The 24,597-nt window shown below is 34.2% G+C and overlaps 1 protein-coding gene across 5 annotated transcripts in view; it reads left to right on the top strand.

Annotated features, from left to right (window-relative positions):
- Positions 1–24,597, top strand: part of LOC123714981 — a 32,317-nt gene that overhangs the window by 2,215 nt on the left and 5,505 nt on the right. For 2 of the 5 annotated variants that reach the window (XM_045669709.1, XM_045669708.1), the window contains exons 6-10: positions 1,160–1,214; positions 1,559–1,690; positions 1,947–2,014; positions 3,508–3,553; positions 4,029–7,676. In XM_045669709.1, the coding sequence (XP_045525665.1) occupies positions 1,160–1,214; positions 1,559–1,690; positions 1,947–2,014; positions 3,508–3,553; positions 4,029–7,256 (3,529 nt within the window). In that variant the 3' untranslated portion in view covers positions 7,257–7,676. The other 3 variants (XM_045669713.1, XM_045669712.1, XM_045669710.1) reach the window with 3 other exon arrangements.

The raw sequence follows: 24,597 nt of genomic DNA, 5'->3' as shown, positions 1-24,597 counted from the left end.
ACCATATGTATATTTGACAAGTCCAACATAAAAAACGCGCGAAACAAAAAGTCTAGTTTGGTAATCTGCTCTGTGATTTAATTTAACTATTTTTATAGCCGTGCATAGTGATATGAGGCCAAATCTTAAACCTTCATTATGTCATGTACATGCGGGGTTCGGTGGAAAATTTAAATAATTAAAAACCTTCTGAGTCTACAGTTTCATTTCAAAAAGTTTCAACAACATAATATATGTACCTATAATTATATACTACGACTTGTGACTAGTGACTATTCACTATTGTCAAATCTTAAATTTGCAAAGCGCTAACGGAAAAGCGATAATGTATACAAAGTGCTGTTTCTTTTTTAAATTCATTATTTGAAAGTTCGTATGTATATTATATATACAAAAATATTTTATGCGTGATTGCGTTTGCTTGAAATCAGTACAGTTGATTGTGTTATATGTTTGAAAAGTTCTTATGGTCAGGATTTCCAATATGAAAGCGTTTGCACTTAGCAGGGCAATATTTTTATGTTATTAGGTATAATAAAAACATTTATCCCAATGTTATAATGTTTTAACAAAGATTAATATGGTATTTGTCGCCAACGCAATCAAGGAATACGTTGCCAAACTCAAATTTCTTGTTAGAAGTGTTGATGTCATTTTGATTTCTTATTTCTTTTAAATGCTAATACCTACTTTAAACTGTTAGAATTTGTTAGCAAATAACACTCTGCAATATATTTCATATTGTAACTATAGCAAAGTATTGTTTATTTGACTACCAGCTGTGAACTTTGAATACTCATTATGTGAATAATGTGCAACTAAATTATTCTGACAACATTGGAGCAGTTCAATTTATTTTATGGCATAACATCATACATAACATCGAGTAAATATTTATTTTAAATGATAATAAAATATATAGGTTAAGTTATAAGTAATATACAATCAATGATTTTGTTAGACACATTAAATTCATACTTAAGGTTATTAAGATATGATTTGTGTTCCTTTTTATATCAATTATGAATAGAAATTTCTACACTTAAAAAACATGTAACCCATCTCGAGTGTCTCTTTATGTCAGAAGATGTTAAATTTTATATGTTTACTATAAATTGTTTTTAAAAAGATTTTTCCAATAGTTGTAATATTGTTTCAGAAATACAGATTCACACATTGAAGTGGACAATATGGAGAACACCGAAGATGATGAGGTTTGTATGTTACAAATAACTATGTAACCAACTGTCTGCTGAGGTGCATAAGCTAATTCCCAACCAAAAAGAGCAATTATTACCATCCTTGTACCTGAAAATCACTACATCACCTTTTATGATTTGGGTATTATTTCTATAGATATTACTATAATTAAGGGTTGTACTTAACAGATAACAATAAGCAAAAGATGTTGAGCCAGTTACCTAAAAGAACATGAAACAACAAATTAATAATTTGTTCAATAATGCTTCTCGTAGGGACATTCATAAGACATTCTACTGTTGTATTTAGCATTAGTGTCCAAGGATATCAAAAATAAAACCATACTCATACTTTGCAGAGTTTATCGGGGGTGATGAACCCTGAACTGGATATAGAATTCACCAAGTTGCAATTGCGTGAGTTGGAGGTTCAACGTCGGGAAATACAATTTCAGAAGAAGCTATTGTTACTTAACTGTGGGAAGAAAGAGGTGGGTTTGTTTCCCAAATGACTTTCATTGTGTTTTTAACATACGTACATCTGTTTTTTGTAGCATGCTGATTTAATATAAAATTTATACAGATTTTTAACTTTATTCAGAACTTGTAAACCTATTCTCTAAGGTACTTAAAGTATTAATATAATGAAATCCTATTAAGATTTAAGGGCTATATGTATGTATGTATCACTATATCAGTTTGTATTATACAGTCAGCAAAATTCAAATCAAACCTCTTTTTTTTCAGACGAATACTATTTCAAATAGAACTGTCACAGCCGATGGAAAGATCATTTTTAAAAATACCATTGACAGGTACGAATTTAGGAATAGCCATTATTTTTTTAATTATATCACTTATGCCTTTTTCCCGGTCAATCTAAATGTTAAATTATTGTCTGGAAGAAATATCTGAGCTTCAATCCGGTAAAAAAGTGTTTTCTTTAAATGTGTAAAAGCTATGATAACAAAAGACAATACTAGTTAGGGCTTGTTTAGGAACATGTACACAATTGAAATTTTACTAAATTTTTACACAACTCCATACTTGTTATATTATGTTTAATAAAAGTCCATTTTAAAATTATCCAATAGTTTGATAAACCTGAGTGCAATCCATACTATATACTAAAGACTAACCTACAGTCTAGGGGTCATTTAATTACGTAAACAGATTTACAACTTATCCTCCCCACTCTTGTCAGCAAAAGTCAGCAAAGCTCTCAAAAGTAATAGTACATAAACATTAATTCGCACTATTAGCGTCTTTGACAGATTCAAGGGGGCAAAAATGCATGCCAGAGTGAATCTAGTGGACTATAATTGGGACGTGTATCTCGCTCGAATAAACATAATATTAAGTTTCTCATGTAAATAAAATATGATTTTGTAATGAGAAATAAAGTTCTTTAAACATTAATTCTTGTGGAATATTCGAAATGCATTTCGTTTTCAAGCATAGACAATGTGTGGGTAATATGTATAAAACAGTAAATTACTGTTGACGTACACCAAATAACAAAATCAAAGTTGTTCGGATTAATACCTGCAGCTGAGTTTCATCGTCGGACGTCGAGGCAGAACACGAAATTCCACTCGTATCACCTCGACGTCCGCCGTTCCACGACTGAGCGTTTTTACCACAACCGCCATGTGGAACCAGCTGCCCATTGAAGTATTTCCGAACCAATTCGAATTATGGTCCTTAGAAAAGAGCGTACCAATTCTTAAAAGGCCGGCAACAGTCGCGAGCCTTCTGGCATTGAGTGTCCATGGGCGGTACACCCATACACCCTTTTCTATAAAGAAAAGGTTTAAAAGATTAAGGATGTTAAATTTCTTAAGATGTGTTTGTCCAGACTATTGTTATTCATTTGAATATTTTTAATTTAATGTTAGTAAACCATAAAAATAAATCAATGGCGCTACAACCTGTTAAGGTCTGGGCCTCAGATTTCTTTATCTGTTTTATGATCATTTGTTAATCGAATAGGCCTTCTGTGCCTGACGCATGCCGTCGACTTTTTGGGTCTAAGGCAAGCCGGTTTTCTCACGATATTTTCCTTCACCGTTAGAGCTAATTTATAATACGCACATAGAAAGAAAATCCATTGGTCCACACCCGAGGATCGAACCTACGACCTCAGGGATGAGAGTCGCACGCTGAAGCCACTAGGCCAACACTGGTCTATTTGTAAACCATACGTAGGATTAAAACTAGCTATGTTGGTATTAATTTTTAATATAAAACAATTTTCTATAAATTATTATTCTTAATATCATATCTTAACACTACAATTATTTTGCAGACCGGATACCGCCGTAGACGCAACGTTTTCAGGTGCAGGTGATTCGGTAAGTTTAGTTTTTTTAGAACTATTATTACCACAGTTTGAGGAGTATGCATGGGTTTATAACGTATTTGATATATGTTTATTTATATATTTTATGTATTTTTATATGTATACTTTTCGTAAAACTTTATTTGGTTAACAGAAAACTAAGAAAACGAGAACGCGTGCATTATACCAGTTAGTGATCCAACAAGTGCTTGATTCCGAGTTTAGATTAACTTGTTTGACTTTTCTCTCGTACTGTTATATTTTCTGCGGGGTATGACTTAATGTTTGATTCGGTTTGGTCCAGTTTCCGCACTTAGACTTTAATTAAGTCCGTTGTGCGTAAGCATAACCTATAGATATGACTTAATAAGACATCATACATAAGCTTAAATTTTACGTTTTGGTGCAACAGCATGGGTTAATTAGCTTTTATATTAATAGTTGGAGTCAAAAAGACCTCTAAAGAATGTAGAATAATTATTCTACAGAAAGATGCGTGCTCCTGCCAAGCTAAGACGTGGAACGAACAAGCAGCGTCAGAAGACAGTTCTACTCCGTCCACTTGTGTTGTCTATTCCGAAGACAGGAGTGTTCGTGAGCGTAAAGCTAAGTCAGACATGACTAACTTCAATAAGTCAGACATAAGCGATAAACTAGTCAAATCAGTAGATTTTATCAATAAAACCGATCGACCCAAAAGTAGATGTACGGAAATTAGCAAAGTCAGTAGAAAATCAGATTACAGTAGATTTACAGAGAAGTCTGATGTGACTAGTAAGAAAGAAGTATGCAAGAATGTGGCCAAAAAAAGCGAGATATCGTGTGACTTGAAATTTGACTGTGATGATGAAAATGAAGATGAGACAAATAGAATGATACAGTTACGCAACGCTGATTATATGGATATAGTCGATGAAAACCTTAAGATTGTTATAGCGCTAGCTGGCTACCCTAAATCTAAAATGCGCTTAAAGCAAATGGAGATTTTCCAACGCTCTATAAACGATATTATGGATATGCAATTAAAACAAGGACTTATGAAGAAAACCCCATTATTCTTAGACTATTACCTGAATAGGGGGGCTATTGTATGTATTTGTAAGGATGTAGAGACTAGAGATTGGATGGTAAGAGTTTCACCTGGCTTGCAGGAGCGCATGTCTAATAACTTACTGTTACTTAAAGCGAAAGTGAAAAGGTTGTGTGTTGCTGTCATGAAAATTCCACAAAGTTGTTGGCCTTCCAGTGCACAGGACGCCTTTAAACTTCTACAATACTTTAACCCTACCCTACACACCGACCAATGGAAAATATATGCACAAAAAATCATCAACAACGTCGAATGCACGTCGTTTTTAATCGATAGAATATCTGGGGAAATTATTCGAGGTCCAACATTCAGAAACATCATAGATTATTCACAGATGGACTTTGAATTAACTGGTTTCACAGAAATATATTATGACTGCTTTTTATCTGACATGGAAGAGGATTTACACAGTGTTGCATCCAGGGTTAAATTACTTGAAGTTATACGATCCACCGATACCACGCCAAGAACAGAGAAATACCAATCAGAGAAATCATTTAAAAGTATTACAAACGATTTAAAAGAAGACGATAATGTAATGTCTGCACAAGAAGTTGCCGACGCTATCTACAACGAAAGAGTTGATTCTGCTATTGATATGGAAGCAGAAGATGTTGAATTAAGTGAACCAAAAGAGAGTTTAGTAAATGAACGACAAAAAACTGAGGAAAGAAAATCGAAAGGAATTGAAGAACCTTGGTGTCTTCAAACGAATTGTGACGCAGTACAATCCAAATCACAAGAGGAAACTGTGAATAACTACGAACTATCAACACCCGCCTTGTCTGATAAATCGGAATCTGTGTTCGCCAGTAGTGACAACTTAGTTCTTAGTAGAAGTAGTAATTTGAACATAGATAGTAATCGTGGCATAGCATATCATAGACGCACTAATTACTTACACGTTGAAAATGAATTGAAAATAGCAATAACATTACAAGGATACCCTCAAGAAAAGTTGGAAGGGAATCATATAAGAAGGTTCAAGCATTTGTTTAAGGAGTACATACACAAAGATATGAAAGTACACCGTTTTGATAACATGATCATTCCCAAGTTCCAAGACGTCTATTTGTCGAATGGAGCGGTGATATATGTTTGTGATAGTTTAGAAACTAAGGATTATTTAAGTGAAGTTCTCCCTAAATTTGTTAACTCTACTGGTCTGAAGCTTATCTTTAGAGAAGTTCAAAACCTTCTAAGATACACTAGATTGGTGATGCGTTTATCTAAAGAATTAGCGCACGTAGAATCTTTAGAAATTCTCCGAAACCTACAAAGTAGGTATCCTAAACTGAAACCTGAATGTTGGAAATACTACTCAGATGTAGCAGGAAAACAAAAAAGACAGTTCGGTGTCGACCCCGAATCCCTGGAGATCATAAAAAGTCCCGATTTTGACCCTACCTACGAAGGAGAAACTCTGGTTTTCAGAATCATCGATAGACAGAAAAAAGACAAAATTGAAAATATCAACGAATCAGTCATTTGTTCAGAGGATAAAGAAATGAAGAAATTGAGAGAAACCATCACTCAAAATATGTATTGCCCTATTCATGTTGCGAATTCTTCTTTAACACGTATAAGAGCGAACCATTATTCAGATTTAGTTCCTGATGATTTAAAATTATATGTCGGACCATCTAACTACCCAGAAACACGAATCGATGAATCCGTTTTTCAAACAATTAAACGAAGCTTCGAAGAAATTTTAGTCAGCAAAGGAGAAATAGATTTTGACTTTCCCAAAATTCACGACATGTATCTCTTCGATGGTGTAATTTTTATTATTTGTAAAAATCTCTCATCACGATATTGGATAGCCGAATCTCTGTCTCAAGTGAATCAAAAAGGAAATATTAATTTGAAAGCGACTGAGTTCCGTGGTGCAGTTGGCATTGTTAGTTTATACCTTGAACCAGGCAAAGATGCCGACTACGTAGTATCTACTTTACAAAACCAAAATCCAAGATTACGCACTAAATATTGGCGTCAAATTAATACTGTCAGAACAAAGAGTAAACTGAACATTGTACTACAAATCGACAAACTCTCGGCTCAAGTTATAATGAACAAGGGGTTTAATGGTAATATCGATAATAACGAAGTAACATTCAAATTGGGACATTTAAAATCTCTTATCAATCGAAAACTTTGTCTCGATGTCCCGAAATCGCCTAGCAATAAATCTGCTGTTAGCAAAAAAAGTGTTTCGCAAGGAGGCAGCCGGAGCCCAGAATTACATGTTGATCAACCAGAATTGAACCCACCGATTGACCGCCTCAAAACTCGGGAATCTGAAGTGTTCTTTTCAGCCCACGTTGATATTAAATCCGATTCTGATAAATCCATTTACTCAGTACCAAAAGCTAGTAAACATAGTTACTGTAAATTGAATTTGCGAGTGCCATCGGCTATTCTGCCGGATCATAAGGATGGCTTAGAAATGATTTTCGACTTGTTACAAGATAAAAACCCTGGATTAAACACTGAGTTATGGAAAGTGCAGTCTCGGTACGGGCGGGGCGCTTTCAAACTCATGATTGATAAACAATCTGCGTCGATAATTCAAAGTAAAGAATTTGATCCGACTGTAGGTGGAGAGAAACTTAAGTTCTCTCTTTAATGAGACAAGTAATATTTGCAAGGTACGTAGCATTACATTAGACCATATTTGATCGAAGCGATTTAGTAAGCATTCAGTAGTCATGCTAAGGTATTGAATGATAGTTATTTCGCTCATTATAAAAGGCCATGTCATTTATTCAAGCAATATTGAAATTTAACAATTTTAGTCTTTAATTCCTTTTATTGTTTCGTAAATTATAAAAACAGATAGGCTGGTGTTAATGACCTTAGTTAACTAAAAACTTGTCATGTTATCTTGTGTCCTCTATTGGTTCGATTTAACTTTTAAGGTCTTTGTATTTTTTAAATATTATACATAAGTTTTGTGTTAGTTATTTCAGTTATATAATTCTTATGCTATTGTGATTGTTTAATTGGTTTTGCATGTTAGTTAGTTTTAATTAAATAATGTGTTTTATAATTTCGTTTTATTTTTGCTGTTTACATATTATACCTCATTGTCACCACTATTCTAGATTTAAATTCTCAAAACATATCGGTCCATATTGTCCAAGTCACAATGAAGTATGGAGCGCTGTAAAATATATCAATCTTGTTAAAAGTGGTTTCACAGTTCTTGAAACTAGATTTAATTTTGACGCTCTAGAATCTCGGTCTATTGAGTTACTTTGTAAAGTTAATTGGTTGTAGTTGATAATTTACAATTACCTCAAAACATATAGGTCCATATTGTCCAAGTCACAATGAAGTCTGGAGCGCTGTAAAATATATTAATCTTGGTAAAAGTGGTTTCACAGTTCTTGAAACTAGATTTAATTTTGACGCTCTAGAATCTCGGTCTATTGAGTTACTTTGTAAAGTTAATTGGTTGTAATTGATAATTTACAATTACCTCAAAACATATAGGTCCATATTGTCGAAGTCACAATGAAGTCTGGAGCGCTGTAAAATACATCAATCTTGTTAAAAGTGGTTTCACAGTTCTTGAAACTAGATTTAATTTTGACGTTCTGGAATCTCGGTCTATTGAGTTACTTTATAAGGTTAATTGGTTGAAATTGATAATTTACAATTACCCCAAAACATATAGGTCCATATTGTCCAAGTCACAATGAAGTCTGGAGCGCTGTAAAATATATTAATCTTGTTAAAAGTGGTTTCACAGTTCTTGAAACCAGATTTAATTTTGACGCTCTAGAATCTCGGTCTATTGAGTTACTTTGTAAAGTTAATTGGTTGTAATTGATAATTTACAATTACCTCAAAACATATAGGTCCATATTGTCGAAGTCACAATGAAGTCTGGAGCGCTGTAAAATACATCAATCTTGTTAAAAGTGGTTTCACAGTTCTTGAAACTAGATTTAATTTTGACGTTCTGGAATCTCGGTCTATTGAGTTACTTTATAAGGTTAATTGGTTGAAATTGATAATTTACAATTACCCCAAAACATATAGGTCCATATTGTCCAAGTCACAATGACGTCTGGAGCGCTGTAAAATATATCAATCTTGTTAAAAGTGGTTTCACAGTTCTTGAAACTAGATTTAATTTTGACGTTCTAGAATCTCGGTCTATTGAGTTACTTTATAAGGTTAATTGGTTGAAATTGATAATTTACAATTACCCCAAAACATATAGGTCCATATTGTCCAAGTCACAATGAAGTCTGGAGCGCTGTAAAATATATCAATCTTGTTAAAAGTGGTTTCACAGTTCTTGAAACTAGATTTAATTTTGACGCTCTAGAATCTCGGTCTATTGAGTTACTTTATAAGGTTAATTGGTTGAAATTGATAATTTACAATTACCCCAAAACATATAGGTCCATATTGTCCAAGTCACAATGAAGTCTGGAGCGCTGTAAAATATATCAATCTTGTTAAAAGTGGTTTCACAGTTCTTGAAACTAGATTTAATTTTGACGCTCTAGAATCTCGGTCTATTGAGTTACTTTATAAGGTTAATTGGTTAAAATTGATAATTTACAATTACCCCAAAGCATATAGGTCCATATTGTCCAAGTCACAATGAAGTCAGGAGCGCTGTAAAATATATCAATCTTGTTAAAAGTGGTTTCACAGTTCTTGAAACTAGATTTAATTTTGACGCTCTAGAATCTCGGTCTATTGAGTTACTTTATAAGGTTAATTGGTTAAAATTGATAATTTACAATTACCCCAAAACATATAGGTCCATATTGTCCAAGTCACAATGAAGTCAGGAGCGCTGTAAAATATATCAATCTTGTTAAAAGTGGTTTCACAGTTCTTGAAACTAGATTTAATTTTGACGTTCTAGAATCTCGGTCTATTGAGTTACTTTATAAGGTTAATTGGTTGAAATTGATAATTTACAATTACCCCAAAACATATAGGTCCATATTGTCCAAGTCACAATGAAGTCTGGAGCGCTGTAAAATATATCAATCTTGTTAAAAGTGGTTTCACAGTTCTTGAAACTAGATTTAATTTTGACGCTCTAGAATCTCGGTCTATTGAGTTACTTTATAAGGTTAATTGGTTAAAATTGATAATTTACAATTACCCCAAAACATATAGGTCCATATTGTCCAAGTCACAATGAAGTCAGGAGCGCTGTAAAATATATCAATCTTGTTAAAAGTGGTTTCACAGTTCTTGAAACTAGATTTAATTTTGACGTTCTAGAATCTCGGTCTATTGAGTTACTTTATAAGGTTAATTGGTTGAAATTGATAATTTACAATTACCCCAAAACATATAGGTCCATATTGTCCAAGTCACAATGAAGTCTGGAGCGCTGTAAAATACATCAATCTTGTTAAAAGTGGTTTCACAGTTCTTGAAACTAGATTTAATTTTGACGTTCTAGAATCTCGGTCTATTGAGTCCATATTCCCTGTGATCCCTGTACAGGAATGTTATATACGTGGTATCGAATTTCGTAAATTTCAAAGTTCAGATCATACATTTGGTATTCTTAAGGGTAAATGAATACCGAAATTGGTACTTATCTATCGTTCAGAATACACTGTTGTCATATATTATATTTAATTAAAACTATGATAAAAGGCATTGATTATGGTTAAGATTGACAAGTTGTGTCATACCAATCCATTTATAGAAATTTTTACACATACAAACTGCAAAAATTAACATTTTTGAAGTCTTGATTCTCGTGTTTTTAATCAAGCTCTACCTTTACCTATTTATTAATAACTAACATTAATCATAACATAAAGTGCTGTTTTTTTTTTAATTTAGTGATTAATGCTGGATATATTCGCCACATGTGTATGTTTTTTTTTTTTCAAAAACTGATTGATGATACATTTTATAGTATAATGAAACTAATTAATGGTTAATTTTCCCTTGAAAATAATTAATAGCAAAAATGATTTTAAAGCTTCAGGCTATGTTACGTTCAGATAAGATCAATGTTAGCCGAGTGACTTCAGCGTGCGAGTCTCATCCTGAGGTCGTAAAGTCGAAAAGGTTCGATCCCCGGCCGTGTACCAATGGACTTTCTTTCAATGTGCGCACTTAACATTCTTTCAAACGGCGAAGGAAAACATCGTGAGGAAAGCGGCTTGCCTTAGACCCAAAAAGTCGACATGGGATCACCTACCTGCCTATTAGATTGACAAATGAAACAGATCCAGAAATCTTAGGCCAAGACATAGATTAAGAAGAATCCATTGATTTATATATTTCAACGTTCATATATTCCATAACCGCTGTTGCTACCTCCATAAAGATGATTTAAAAAGTATTGTGTCACTTGCCCAAAATTTCTCATCCAACCCAAATCCTGTCAACCTAAATAAACTTTACCCATCAACACGTTGGACACAGCTAAAAGTTCCCGGACTACAGCGCGCCAGCCAACGCCTCTGCCTTGATTGTGGCGGACGCGGAGAGCTGTTTTGCTCTGGATGCGGAGTAGCGCCTTATTGCAGCCCTAAATGCCAGAGATCAGATTGGGTCAAGCGGCATAAGACGGTCTGCCATAATCTGGCCAGGTTAGTAGATGTAATAAATTTATTATCCAGTGCTAGTTTCGAATGATCAAGTGAGATGATCAATTCATCTTACTTAGCAGGTATTCTAATAATGGACTGTCGAAAAGAGGCCATAGTAGTTGGTCCAAACCGCGTAGTAATTTCCTAGTCGGTTGTATGAACTGGGTAGAGTCGAGGGGCTGGTAATCTTTTCATCAGTAATTATGTAGGAAGAACAATTGCAAGAGTGTGGCACTACAAAGTGTCGTGTAGGATGCCAGACGGTTTAAGTAAATTGCCTTGCTATATATTGATTTAATTGTCTTTGAATATATTTAGCATTGTAAGTATGGATTTTAAGGTCCATAGTTTCGGTCCGTATTCCAATATGTATCTCAAAACGTGATATTGATTGAGAAATAATGTTTGATTCTCTGTATATAATTTAAAGTTTAATTATAACAATTATAAAAGTTTCAGGACACCAGACCAGTTGGAGGTGAATCATAGTGAAAAGGAAGAAACAATCCACAGGTATAGGTGAACTTTTATCATTAATCTAACAGCTTCGACTGATACATTTCTTCGAAGAATAGTAAATGATAGTGTGTGAGCCTAACCATATTCAGATCTTTATTTATTTATGTTCGTCTATAATTATTTATTTGTTATCTAAAATAATTTTAGCAGTAAAAAGAGATTCATAATTAAAATCAAATACAGTCAAATTAAACCAAAATCGGTTGATATTTTATTAATTTTTAGTTCATTTTTAAATTTTCTTTTTATTAAATATAACTGAATTATGATTATTTTTAAATTCTAGAATTTTGTTGAGACAATTTCGATCGTATGGTATAGCCTAATTAAAGTCACATAAGTCATTATATTCTAGTCTAATTTGCTATTTTTTTCAGAAGAAAGTGCCCGAAAACTCTCAGCCTTGATTAACCACAAAACAAGAATAACTGTCTTCTATGTGTTACCACTATTTAGCATTTAACACCAGTTTATCAGACAAAAACTATGGGCTCTAGCGCTTCGATGATGATTTTACCTTTCAGTGACTCTAAGGAAATGACGCGAAACCATCGTTTGCCGAAGCATCAGAGACTTCAGACTCAGGATGACGAGGACTGGTCTCGTAAGACTGAATCAGATAGGAATGATAAACGATTTGAAAGGGTAAGACAATTGTATTAATACCATATTATTCTACTTATAAGGTTTGATCATTTCCACTTATAAATATCGGAGAAATATGGTATTTGCATCGACATTGTCATTAGCGGATTTAGTGGGCTTCATATGGGTAAAGTTGGAGCACAAAAGACACGAATAATAAATAACATCCGACATAGCACATCAAACACAACGCAAACCTATATATAAGCTACCCCAAAAACGCACTTTCCTCGCCCAACGCTTTCTCTTCTTTCATCTTTAACCACTTCCTTAATAACAAAATTATCGAAAGAAAACAATTATTATAAACTATTTACATAATATTAAATTTAAATTTTTCCGACGTGTTGCGTGCTTTACAGCATGCGTCACGGTGACAGAAGACAAAAGGTGTTGAATGTCAAAAGTATCACAACTGTAGAGAAAGTTGTGTTATCTGTATTTATTTCCCCGGATACTACCGGTCGATACCAACCACGATGTAAACCACGGGAAACGTCGGAAAAATTTAAATTTAAAATTATGTAAATAATTATAAGTTTATAATAATACAAATAGCTTTAATCCGATTAAAAAATTGTTTTCTTTCAATATGTAAAACTAACCAAAGACAATACTATGAACAAAATTATCACTAACATTTCAAAACTCACATTACATACACTTACTAAAAATCTAAAGAATATCTTGTCAACCTGTCCTATGCTGATACAGTAAGTATTCTTATAGTGTAAAAATGGAAGGAAAATACAGTTTATATGGTAAAAGGAAGAGACCAGTGACCAGAGAGGGTCCAGTGCACTTTACTTTACCTAAATATCCTGTATATTGTGTATAAGAAAGTTTTTCTTTCATTATTTTCTTTAATTATCGTACAGTATGTAATTTAGTTTGATTCCTTCTAACACTACAAACAACACTTTAACTTAAGTCTACTAGACGCAACTCGGCCCAACCTCTTAACACCACAATGCTCCACTGAAAACTCAATCAGAACTGCCCTGCGTTCGCGGACCGCACTGTCAAAAGCCAAGATGGCGTCTCGACCCCATTTGCATTTGCTCTGCTCTGATTGGTCGTAGCGATGTTCGTACTTTTATTCGTTAAGTAACGATTCCAAACTATGAAACAATTGAATAATAATGAAACCAATAAAATCAAAATTAATTATGATTCTTTAAAGTAATATAATAAATTTCAATAAGTTATCATAAAATCATACAATTTCCGACCATCCCCTGCTAATATGTATTGTATGTCATTATTTCCAGAAACCTCAGACCAGCACACGCACATCTGTACCAACGACTGGTCCCTTACGCCGGCCAAAATGTTTAGATCCAGACATTTTAGACATACAAGCAGACAAACCAGCACCATCAGAGATGAATAGTACGGAGAAATTAAATGCAGTAAGAGCCCCAGCCGCAGATAGAAGACCAAATTCCCGGCCCCTTAAAGGAATTGATACACAAAAATCTAATGGAAATGGTAAGTCATGCAACGCTATAGGCAGATTTTAGTCAATATCAAAATGCATTACGCAATCTGTACGTCATATAATTTTTAATTGAAATAATGGGTACAGCATGCTAAAACAAAATTTCTAACATAGTATTGTCTTTTGTTAACATAGCTTTTACACATTAAGAAAACACCTTTTAAACTGAAGCTGTGTATTATTATTATAAACTTGTAATTATTTACATAATTTTAAATTAAAATTTACCGACGTTTCGCGTGCCCGGAGTTGATATCGACTCCGGAGTAATAAATACAGATAACACAACTTTCTCTACAGCTGTGGTACTTTTGACATTCAACACTTTTTGTCTTCAGTCACGGTGACGCATGCTGAAAAGCACGCGAAACGTCGGAAAAAATTTAAAATTTAGAATTATGTAAATAACTATAAGTTTTAATAATAATACATAGCTTTAATCAGTACAAAAAGTGTTTTTCTGAATGTGTAAAAGCTATTTTAACAAAAGACAATACTAATAAATGTTTTTTTTTCAATCTGTCCTGTTGAACACAGACTAAAAACTTATTTTTAGACCATGCTAGTGGAAACAAGAAATATCTTTGGCTGCATGCTGTTATATTCGCCCAACAAAAACATAAATATGTTTTGGTTTGCGATTTTTCTTACTGAAATTCGACTTGGTTTCTGGCAAAATGACCAGACTGCCCCCCTGTCCCCGCTGTGGAACATCCTACTCCTCAGCATAATGCTGAGCAAGAGCCAAATACAACCAAAACACACAGATAAAACATACCTTGTTCTTTAAAAGAAAATTGTTATCTCTCATTTTCTTTTTCTTTGATTTTTGTCGTTTTCTGTGTTAGAAATATCTTTTTCCAGTTATTTAATGCTAGATGTACAAGAGCGTAGCAGAGGTGAGACGTGCCTCCACATAAAATATAAATGTGTATGAATAAGTAATATATATATATTAGGAAATTTCTTAAGTGTATGTATGTAGATATATGTTTGTACAAAATATATGTATACATAAGGTCCCGCACCACAAGAGTTTCCCAATATCCCCGTATTGAAAAATTTATATAATTTAAAAAAAAATCTCCATCTAACTGGGCCTTTACGCACACCACTTTGCGTCTCCATAAGACCTGTAAATGCGAGCGAGACAGACATAAATATTATTTATAACCCGAAGCCTCAGGTCATAATGTGTCGACTATAGCTCATTCATGTTTATAATTAAATTGTCTGGGATGTTGAGACCTGGGTTACATGGGGCAGACTAATTCGTCTATTAATCTCAAGTGATCAGGTTTTTAACCCAGAACTGGTGCTGAGCCTTCATGGCTCGCTCTGCTATTTAAGGATGCTGTTAACTTAGGACGAATTCGGACAGTAGTAATTAATACTAATAATTTTCAGGTCCAATAGCAAAGCCTAACGCTCATAACTCCATTCAACCGCCAAAGAGACAAGTTCATAAGGAGAAGACACAAACGGCGCCTGTTGTTATTCCGAATATTCAGATATTGCCACAGATGTAAGTTGATTGAATTAAAACGATAAATTTTAGTGCAATAGTATGAAATACAAAATATAGACAAATTTGATATTATAGTCCACGCATTTTAAATTGAGTCGTCGGGCGATCAATGTCAATATTGGACAGTGGGAATGTGCACGCAATTCAACCCGTTATCGATAATAATAATGATTCATTGCATATTTAAGAATATGGTACAAAAATGTGTTAGGTTTGCATATTCTTCCACACACAATGGCGTGCAGATTTGTCTTTAAAGGAGTTTTGACATTTTACATCATCTATAATATAGAAATGAATCGCAAAATGTGTTGGTAAGCGCATAACTCTACAACGCCTGGACCAATTGTACCAACACTTTTTTTTTAAATGTTCGTTGAAGTCTTAGGATGGTTTTTACGGTGAGAAAAATTCGAATAATTTCCGGGAAAACCCTAAAACAGCCCTTTTCTTTTTCCCATACAAACTTTTTGTAAATAAAATGTAGAGTCAATTTGAACTTTATTGCTATTCAATAAAGTTCATATTAAATTACAAGCACTCACTGTTTTCTAAGCAATGTCGCGTTCCGAAACACAACAACAAATCGCCAACCCGACCTAATTGAATAGTCAAAAAATGCGAGAGCTATAGATCATTAGTACTGATTTTTAAGAGATTTGCGATATTATTTCTTTTATTTTAGTTTCGGCATGCGACATAAAATGCATATGTTTTCACGTCATTACATCTGTCAAACACATCGCGTTAAAAAAGGATTTAATTTTTGAATTATTAATTTAATATCCTTTTCTGAGCAAAATTATTTGAATACATTCTTATAGGAAAATATATCAATGAGGCACAGAATTTTTAAATATTTGTCACTTTTAGGTTCCCACTATCCTTTTAGATTATTTTCCAATCAAGTTTGAACCCTAAGTTCGTTTGAAGCCCTCTAGCAGATATCAGACAGGTTTTTTAGTGGGTCACGGAAGAGTGTCCAAAGTTCGAGCGAAGATACGTTGGTCACCCGAGCTGAACCTCACACATCGGCCTATCATCAGGGTGATGGCAGAACCATCACCCTCATGAGAATTTTTTGCGCCGACTATAAAATTGGTAGGAACAAAAAACCGCCACATTTCAAATCTTTTTGACAGAACGAAGTCTGTGGGATCCGCTAGTTAGTCATATGAATTAGTCGATTCAAATGTATATCAATTTATTGAATAATATTTTTTTTTCAAAACTAATATACTAAGTCGATTTTTAAAGACTCTAGTCGAAAGATCTTAATTATTTTGGTAAATTATTGTAAACCTCAATAGCCATACAAAAGGTGTTTTTCCTAAACAGTTCCAGATTGATTTTTGGCACACCCAATTGCTCCCCATGTCTACTTCTTACTTAGACTTAAAAATATGTATGTTTCTGTGCACGAATAAGGACATTTCTAAAATATAAATACAGGGAAGAGAGTCAATTTTGAGCTTCTTAAATACTTTGATACTTAGATGTGCACGCATGCTGACTCCTGATTGGTCGTTACGAGTAAGGGTTCGAAGTTATTCCTGTTAATGTTAAAATCAAATTTTCGTCGTAGTTATAAAAAAAATATCTACTTACTCAACAAAAATCTCACGTCACGTTTTTAATCCGCCCAAAAATATTGATTTATAACAATTATCCCTTTTTTTAATTTACATTTTTTTCTTCATTACTTACACTAACTACTTACTTTTACTACTACTATTATTATTATTTGTTTCTACTGAGTATTAGTTTCTTATTCTTTTTTGCGACTGAGGTGCAAACTAGCTGCTGCGGTCTCTGGCAGAATGACCAGCGCTGTGGAACAACTCTGCTCCTCAGCATAATGCTGAGCTGATTTTTAATAGGCTGATGACCTACTTGCCTATTAGATAAACAAATGATTATGAAACAGATACATAAATCTATTATTATATTTTTATTGTAGGTTCTGTGGTACATATTATACAAGAACTAGTTGTGACTTGCGGTTCCACCAGCAGTAATGCTTTTAAATGCAAAACGCTTATATTTGTTAGACATATGGTACATAAATTGTTTTATTAATACGCCATCTTTTATAGGTACATAGTGGCCACATTCGAAGTGGGAGACACGTTCCTTCTGTCGGTGGAGGCCGATGTCAAGGAGTGTCTTTCGAAGCAAAAGGGCTTCATCTGCATCGCCCTTAACACGAGTTGTGAAGACAAGTACAATGTACTCTGCAGTGACTACTGTGTGTCGTGTGAAGCTGAAACCGATACGTATACGTAAGTCGTTTGTACAGTTTAACGTATACTAGTATATATGTCGCAGCCAACTACTTTAATTAGCCGTTTAACTAACGGCCTGAAAGATATTCAGCCGTAGCATTTGTTACAGCATTTAATAAACTGGCTGGCTAATGCTTGCGCCATTCGTATGATACAGTCATTATTTGGCAGAAATAGAAAAGATGAATATATTTCATATGACATAAAATATATAAAAATTAAATTGCTTATGTCAATTTCACATTATTATTGTCACTACACCTCTTGCATTGTACTTGTTGTTTTTGATGAAACATTGGAAAACACCATCAAACTTGTGGTTTGCCGATGCCATATTGACAGTTTGAAGACTTTCGTTTCGAGTTTGAGGGGCAGAAAGTGGAATTAAATTTAAATTAACAGTCAACAGGCTAGGCAAGTAATGAAATCATAGATCCAAGTCGTTTGCCTAGCTGTTTGATCAATAAGCTGAACATCTTTCAGGCCGCTACTTAACGGCTAGGCTGTTAATTAAACTGCTGATTAAGATAGTTGGCTGCGACATATATATATATGTATTTGATTGTTGCTTGAGTTAATTGTTTTAAAATATTAAAGTAAGATTGGTGAGTTGAATACTGTAATGTCTCTCATTATAAGCGTTTTTTTTTGCTTTCAAATGTCACAAATAAAACGAGGACAATGTAACTCTTATGAATTAAGTAATAATATCAAATCCTGTATAATTTGCAATCTTTACAAACTCGGAACGCCTTCAGGCGTAAAGGCTACCTCCAGCCTTTTCCAAATATCTATCTATGGCGTTCATTCTCCATTCGCTTCCATTTTGTGGGTCCTTTGTCCAACATAAAGATATACCTAGTTAGCACCGAAAATGTTTAGAAAATGAAAAATATAGAAAGTTGCCAATACTTTTATTGTTTTTCGAAATAATCTCCGTTCCTCTCCACACATCGTCCCATTCCATGGAACCACTGAGAAAAGCAGTGGGCCCATGTTTCCTTAGGGGTCTCTTCTATGGCATTTACCGCAAGCGCACGCTTTCACCGCATCTTCAGGGCCCCTAAAACTAATACCTCGAATTCTATCTTTAGTTCTTGGGAATAAATGAAAGTTGCAGGGCGCCAGGTCAGGACTGTACGGCGGAATATTAATGTTCGTGAAATATTTTTTTTAACTTGACTCATACCAATGCCTAGGCTTGCCCGTATCTGCTGATAGGTCACTCTCTTATCTTCCTTCATTAAGAAATGCTAATCGCAGCCTATCATAGCTTTGTTGTTGAGTAAGCCCACAACGAAAGTCATAATAAATCATTGACCGAAAATTTTCTCGCGTTAGGTTCATTTTCACGTGTAACAAGAGTTATAGATTTGCCGCCAATGCACAAAAACAAATGACAAATGAATGCAATATACTACATTGGGTTACATAAGAGTTCTAAAATTGAAATTCAAAAAAATTCATTAGCAATGTTTCTAACTGGCCAGATCTAAACATTTTCAGTGTTACCCACGTGGAAATAAGCTGCAGCGCTAACCAGACCCATGCAACTCCTTCGCAATTGAGTAGCCTAATATTGTGGCACACAAATCTTTTAGGGACGTTTCGTGTCGAACAATCACGGGTTCGCGTGCGTTTATGTAACGTTTACCTAATTTATATAATGCCTATACTGACAAATACCTATGATAATTTTTATTAAGTAATTTAAATAATGTTTCAGACCAAAACCAGGCGAATTGTTCTCATACAACAACCGGGAGGACGAAGACGGCTGGTTCAGAGCTCGGTGTTTAAACTCTACGTCTGCCGCGCTCATCGATGCTTGTCAGATAGCGTCATTTGCAGCTGGTATTTGCAAAAAGATACCCAGCAGCTTTCAAGATATTCCCGAATTCTGCTGTGTGCTGGATGCTGATGTCTCGGTTTGTTTCTAGGCGAATTTTTGTTATATCGTTTATTTAATACCAACATAAGTAATAACTATATAGTTAAGCACTAGGAAGGCCTGCAGTGTTGGCCTAGTCCTAGCCTCAGCATGCGACTTTTATTCCAGATGTCGTAGGTTCGATCCCCCTCTGTGCACCAAAAAGTAAACTTCCGCGTCGTGAGTCAGCCACAGAAGGCTGATCATCTACTTACCTATTAAATTGACAAATGATCATGAAGATCAATAAATCTGAGGCCCAGACATAAAAAGGTTGTAGCGCCAATGATTTTTTTTATTAGTTTGAAAGTTTTGCATTTTGTTATTAAAAAAACTGTGTCTATTTTTGGTAAAAAACTTAAAATTATTTTAATTATTTATTTTATTTGAAGAGTAGCGGTTACTCTATAAGGCCAGGTATAGTATATGTTATATAAAGTCCATATATAAAATTTAAATGTACTTGATAAATAAATGAAGTAACAAATGAATTGTTTTGTTTGATCCCTCGATACCGTACGAGCCGTAATTAAAAACTTCATAAACATCACCATGATGGCTTGATGTCTTCCACAGTCGGTCTTTTGCAAACTAGCTCACTGTGGAATCGAGTCCCGGTAGAGTTCTTCCCTGAGAGATACAACCTCCAACTATACAAAGTTAGAGTGTACTCCTTCAAAGACCGGCAACGCACCTACTAAAAATGATTGTCCACGAGCTGCGATGACTGGGCGCCCCGTAGGCTCGTTTGCTCCATTTAAATAAAAAAATAAAATTTCAGATCGGCGATCAACTATCAGCCACGATAGTTTCTAAGTTGGCGTGTGAGTCTGTTCGTGTGGATCTGCGAAACGCATCGACGAATGAAAAACTTGGACATGCGACTATAAGCAGATGGTCGCCGGATATCGATCTTCCTTTACAAACTGGCAATCGTTAGTATTTTTTATTAAACTTAACGGTATTATCATGAGTTCTACTCCCTGTTAAACAATTGCCTTGGGTATTATCTAACACTGCTAAGGATGTATACATTATTGAGGCCGGTAACGCACTCGCGAGGCCTCTAGCAAGTGATATCACTTAGCATCAGGTGAGCCATCTGCACGTTGGCCCCGTTACAAGCCTTTTAGTGCCATACAAGTTATACCAATATATTGGTAAAAATGAAAGTGCATTTTTATAGACAATTTATATGAATAAGACAAATATTCACAATTCCAATTACAATACATAAATATTAAATATAAATACAGCATTCTCTTCAAGAGATTTTATACTATGTTAATAATAAAAAAAAAACAGGAATTGAATCCTACATATTTACCGTCAAAACGAGCGCTATCGCAACGCTGGCGCACTCAAAGGGTTAAAAAATTCGCTAATAAATTTTCCCTGTGTGTAACCTCACAGTTTCACAGTTAAGTTGTAAAGAAAAACAATAATTTTACCATTTATTAGTGTAAATGGTAAAATTATTATTTATTATATATTATTACTATACTATAGTACTCGCTTTTTGAATCACATTTATAGTTTGTTAGAATTATCTTTCTTAGTAATAGTTCATAAAGTTATGTTCACCTTTTAAAGGTTGTGCAAATTTTTAAATAAATAACCAAATAGAACAATTTCTCTATTAAGGAATTATTTTATTCAAAGTTACCTCTGCCTGGTTGTTTTCCCGAATAGAACAACAATAACTAATCTAGATTATGTGGATAATAACAAACAACATTGCATGCATGCAATATATCAAAAAAAAAAATATATCAAAAATTATATTATTATATTAATTTCACAGCCATCCCACAAGTACCAAGACCGTCGATAAAGAACAACTCTAGAGTGATTCTCATAGAAGCATCGAAGCTGGATGCCGTATATATTCGATCAGCTGATAGCAACACGGCCCGACAGTTCAATGGTGCGGTACAGGAAGCCATACTTTGTGGACAGAAAGGCAAGTAAATTTTATTTATTATATTTGCTAAAACTTTTCTTTTCTTTCTTAACTATTCATCTCTCTTCATCAGCGTAAATACATTTGATAGAAAGTACTCCTTTACTGATGTTTTTATAAAGACTAATAGTGTAAACTCCTTATAGAGAGTTGTCGTTAAATGGAGAGAGGAAAAACCTATAGATAATGCATAACTCCTACTTATTAGTCATGGTCAACATAGTCTACACGTGCAAGCAATACAAATTTGTAAACAAAAGAACGAATTTCTTAAAAAGTTCTTATGGATGATGCTGAGTTTATTGCGGGCTAGAATAATAAAGCGACGAAAGAACGTACACAGCTGCGCAGTTTTTACTAATATTAGCAACTTAAAAAGTACTTTATTACTCAATTGTTGTGGTGTGTATTATTGCATGGAAAACAAGCTAAACCAACCAAAGCCAATTGATTTCGACGTTTAAGGGAGTTAGTCGTTAAATCGAGACACGTAACATGGAGTTTACACTGTATTTCGAATGTAATCTTGAGTACGTTTAGTTGGATTGGATCTACGTATAAAAAAAACTTCGGATTTCGGAATCAGTTTGTTGGAAAAATTTTCTTTATAGACAAGTTAGTGATCAGCCTTTTGTAGCCCTGATACATCTTCTTTGCCAGGTTTTCGCTAGTTTCATCATATGAATTGTTGTACGCTAAAATCCAATTCCCAGTTCTGTGTCCCTTTTTAATTGACAAAAAGGAGGAGGTTATTAACTCGACGTGTACTTTCCACGTGTCTCCAAATAATTTTTTTTTTCAGGTACACCCCTAAAGGAGCCCCCAGCTAGAGGCCAAGTGGTGATCGCGAAATATAAAGACGGAATCTTCTCCCGAGCACTCGTTCAACGTATTAACGCTACAAGGACCAAGTACCTGCTAGAATATATCGAATTTGGTAAGAAAATAAATTTCTTAGTAATGGGGCCGTTGAAGTATTACGTATGCACTATACGGGCGTGTGGGGGGGGGGGGGGGGTCTTTGATTTTCTTATTTAGTGATTACGTCAACAGTAATTATTTACTTTTTTTATACATATTACCTACACATTGTCTATGCTTGAAAACGAAAGTCATTTTCGAGAGACTTTGCTTACTTTTGCTGACAAGGGGGGCGGCGGGGATGAATAAATAGGTTTACGTATGTAGATGTGGGGGATGCCGGGGTATGTTGCCTCCGGGTGACTACCCGGATGACTCCAAAGGAAACAATGCGATTGTGAATGACATCTTTATTTGACGTGCTTTCGCGTCAATCGCTAAGTACAGACTGTCTCTATGTGTTGTTACATTGTCACTTATAAAACTACGCTCACAACTATATAGTATATATATAAATACCCCTACACGTATTAACGCATATATTTTATGAATTATAATATTCAAGTAACATAATTTTTAGGTTATGTCGAACCACAAACACTAGAAACACTCTACCCGTGTCCAGACAAGCTGAGCCTCGAGAATCAGCCCACAGTTGTATCTTGTGTCACGGTGAGCACAGAATATCCGGACATCACTGAACCGGCCAAGGAATATATCAACAAAGTACGGGATGAAGAATTAGAATTGATTTTGGTAAGTAATTTTTTTATATTTATTCTACAAAATAATATCTTTATCGGCGTTAGAAAAAAAATGGCGGCACATTTTTCGGTTACGCGCCATCTTTTTATTGTTCCTACCACGGTTGGTTCAAAGAGATTCGTAGCCATTAATAACAAAAATATATAATAACGATAACAATGACAGTAATAATTGTATTACAATTAATGAAATTCTGTAATAATCTTAGTAGTAATAAGGTAAAATGAAATAATTGTGTTATTTGTATTCATGTCTATGATAATAAAAGCCTTTTGTTAAACTTTAACTTTATTTAACCAATTTGTCTAAAGTTGCCGTAGATCATTTTTCGAAAAATAAGGTCATAAAGAAGTTTCACTTCTTACGTGTTTACACGTACACGCACACATTTTTTTAATTTACTGTTTATGTTGGTTAGCGTAAGGCTATATCAGACTGGGTAGTCCATTTATTAAACTACAAAAACCTCATTCTCACGCCATATACGTTGTTTATTTTTCTATTCTAAGAATAAAATATTTTCAAGCATTTAATAAATTATTTTATTATTAATTTATTAAATAAGTAAAATGTTTCGCGATACATTTTTCAACATTTAAGGACATAAAAATCATCTCATAAGGACTCTCATCCATGAGGTAGTCGTAGGCTAGAACAGGCGCTATCCACCAATGAGCTTTCTGTCTATGTGCCAATTTAACACAATAAAAAACATATTAGCAATACACTATGGCACAGACCCAAAAAGGACGGCGTATGTCAGGCACAGAAGGCTGATCACGGCAAATTACCACAAAACAAATACAGAAATCTGAGCCCTATATTTTATAAGGGGTTTAGCGATTCTGTATTCAAAGTATGTGAAAGTAAATTGATAGTTTGCAGCTCGTTTGTGAGTGATTTGAAAAAAATATTATTTTCCCGTTACATAACAAATGTTAAACAAACAAGGGGCCACGAAATTGTATTGGTTTAAAATCTTGACATATGCGTCAAATAAATCTGTGTTCGTAAAATATTTCAGACATTAGCAGATGCCGAAACGGCTCCAAGTGGCGGTGAAGTCAGCTTGACCTTGGAAAAGAATAAAGAGAACTTCAATCGAAAAGTCGTGGAAATGTGTAAACCCGGTTGGAAGTTGATGGAACTGAAAGGGACCGATGTCGTTGGTATGGTTTATTTAATAAATTAATTAACAATATGTCTGTATGTATTATTTATATTTTAATTAAACGCATGTCAAAATGATCTTAAAGTATCTGTCCTTTGCTGAAATAGAAAGGGAGCGTTCAAGTATTACGTCACGCAATTTTTGGAGATTCTTGGAACTATCTTTTAGTTTTCTATCACGTACAATTTTAAATCTAAAAGGAAACT

This window comes from Pieris brassicae, chromosome 10 (assembly GCF_905147105.1).
Source record: "Pieris brassicae chromosome 10, ilPieBrab1.1, whole genome shotgun sequence".
Lineage (NCBI taxonomy): Eukaryota > Metazoa > Arthropoda > Insecta > Lepidoptera > Pieridae > Pieris > Pieris brassicae.
The sequence above is the reverse complement of the archived record's forward strand: the minus strand, read 5'-3'. Positions and strand labels throughout refer to the sequence as shown.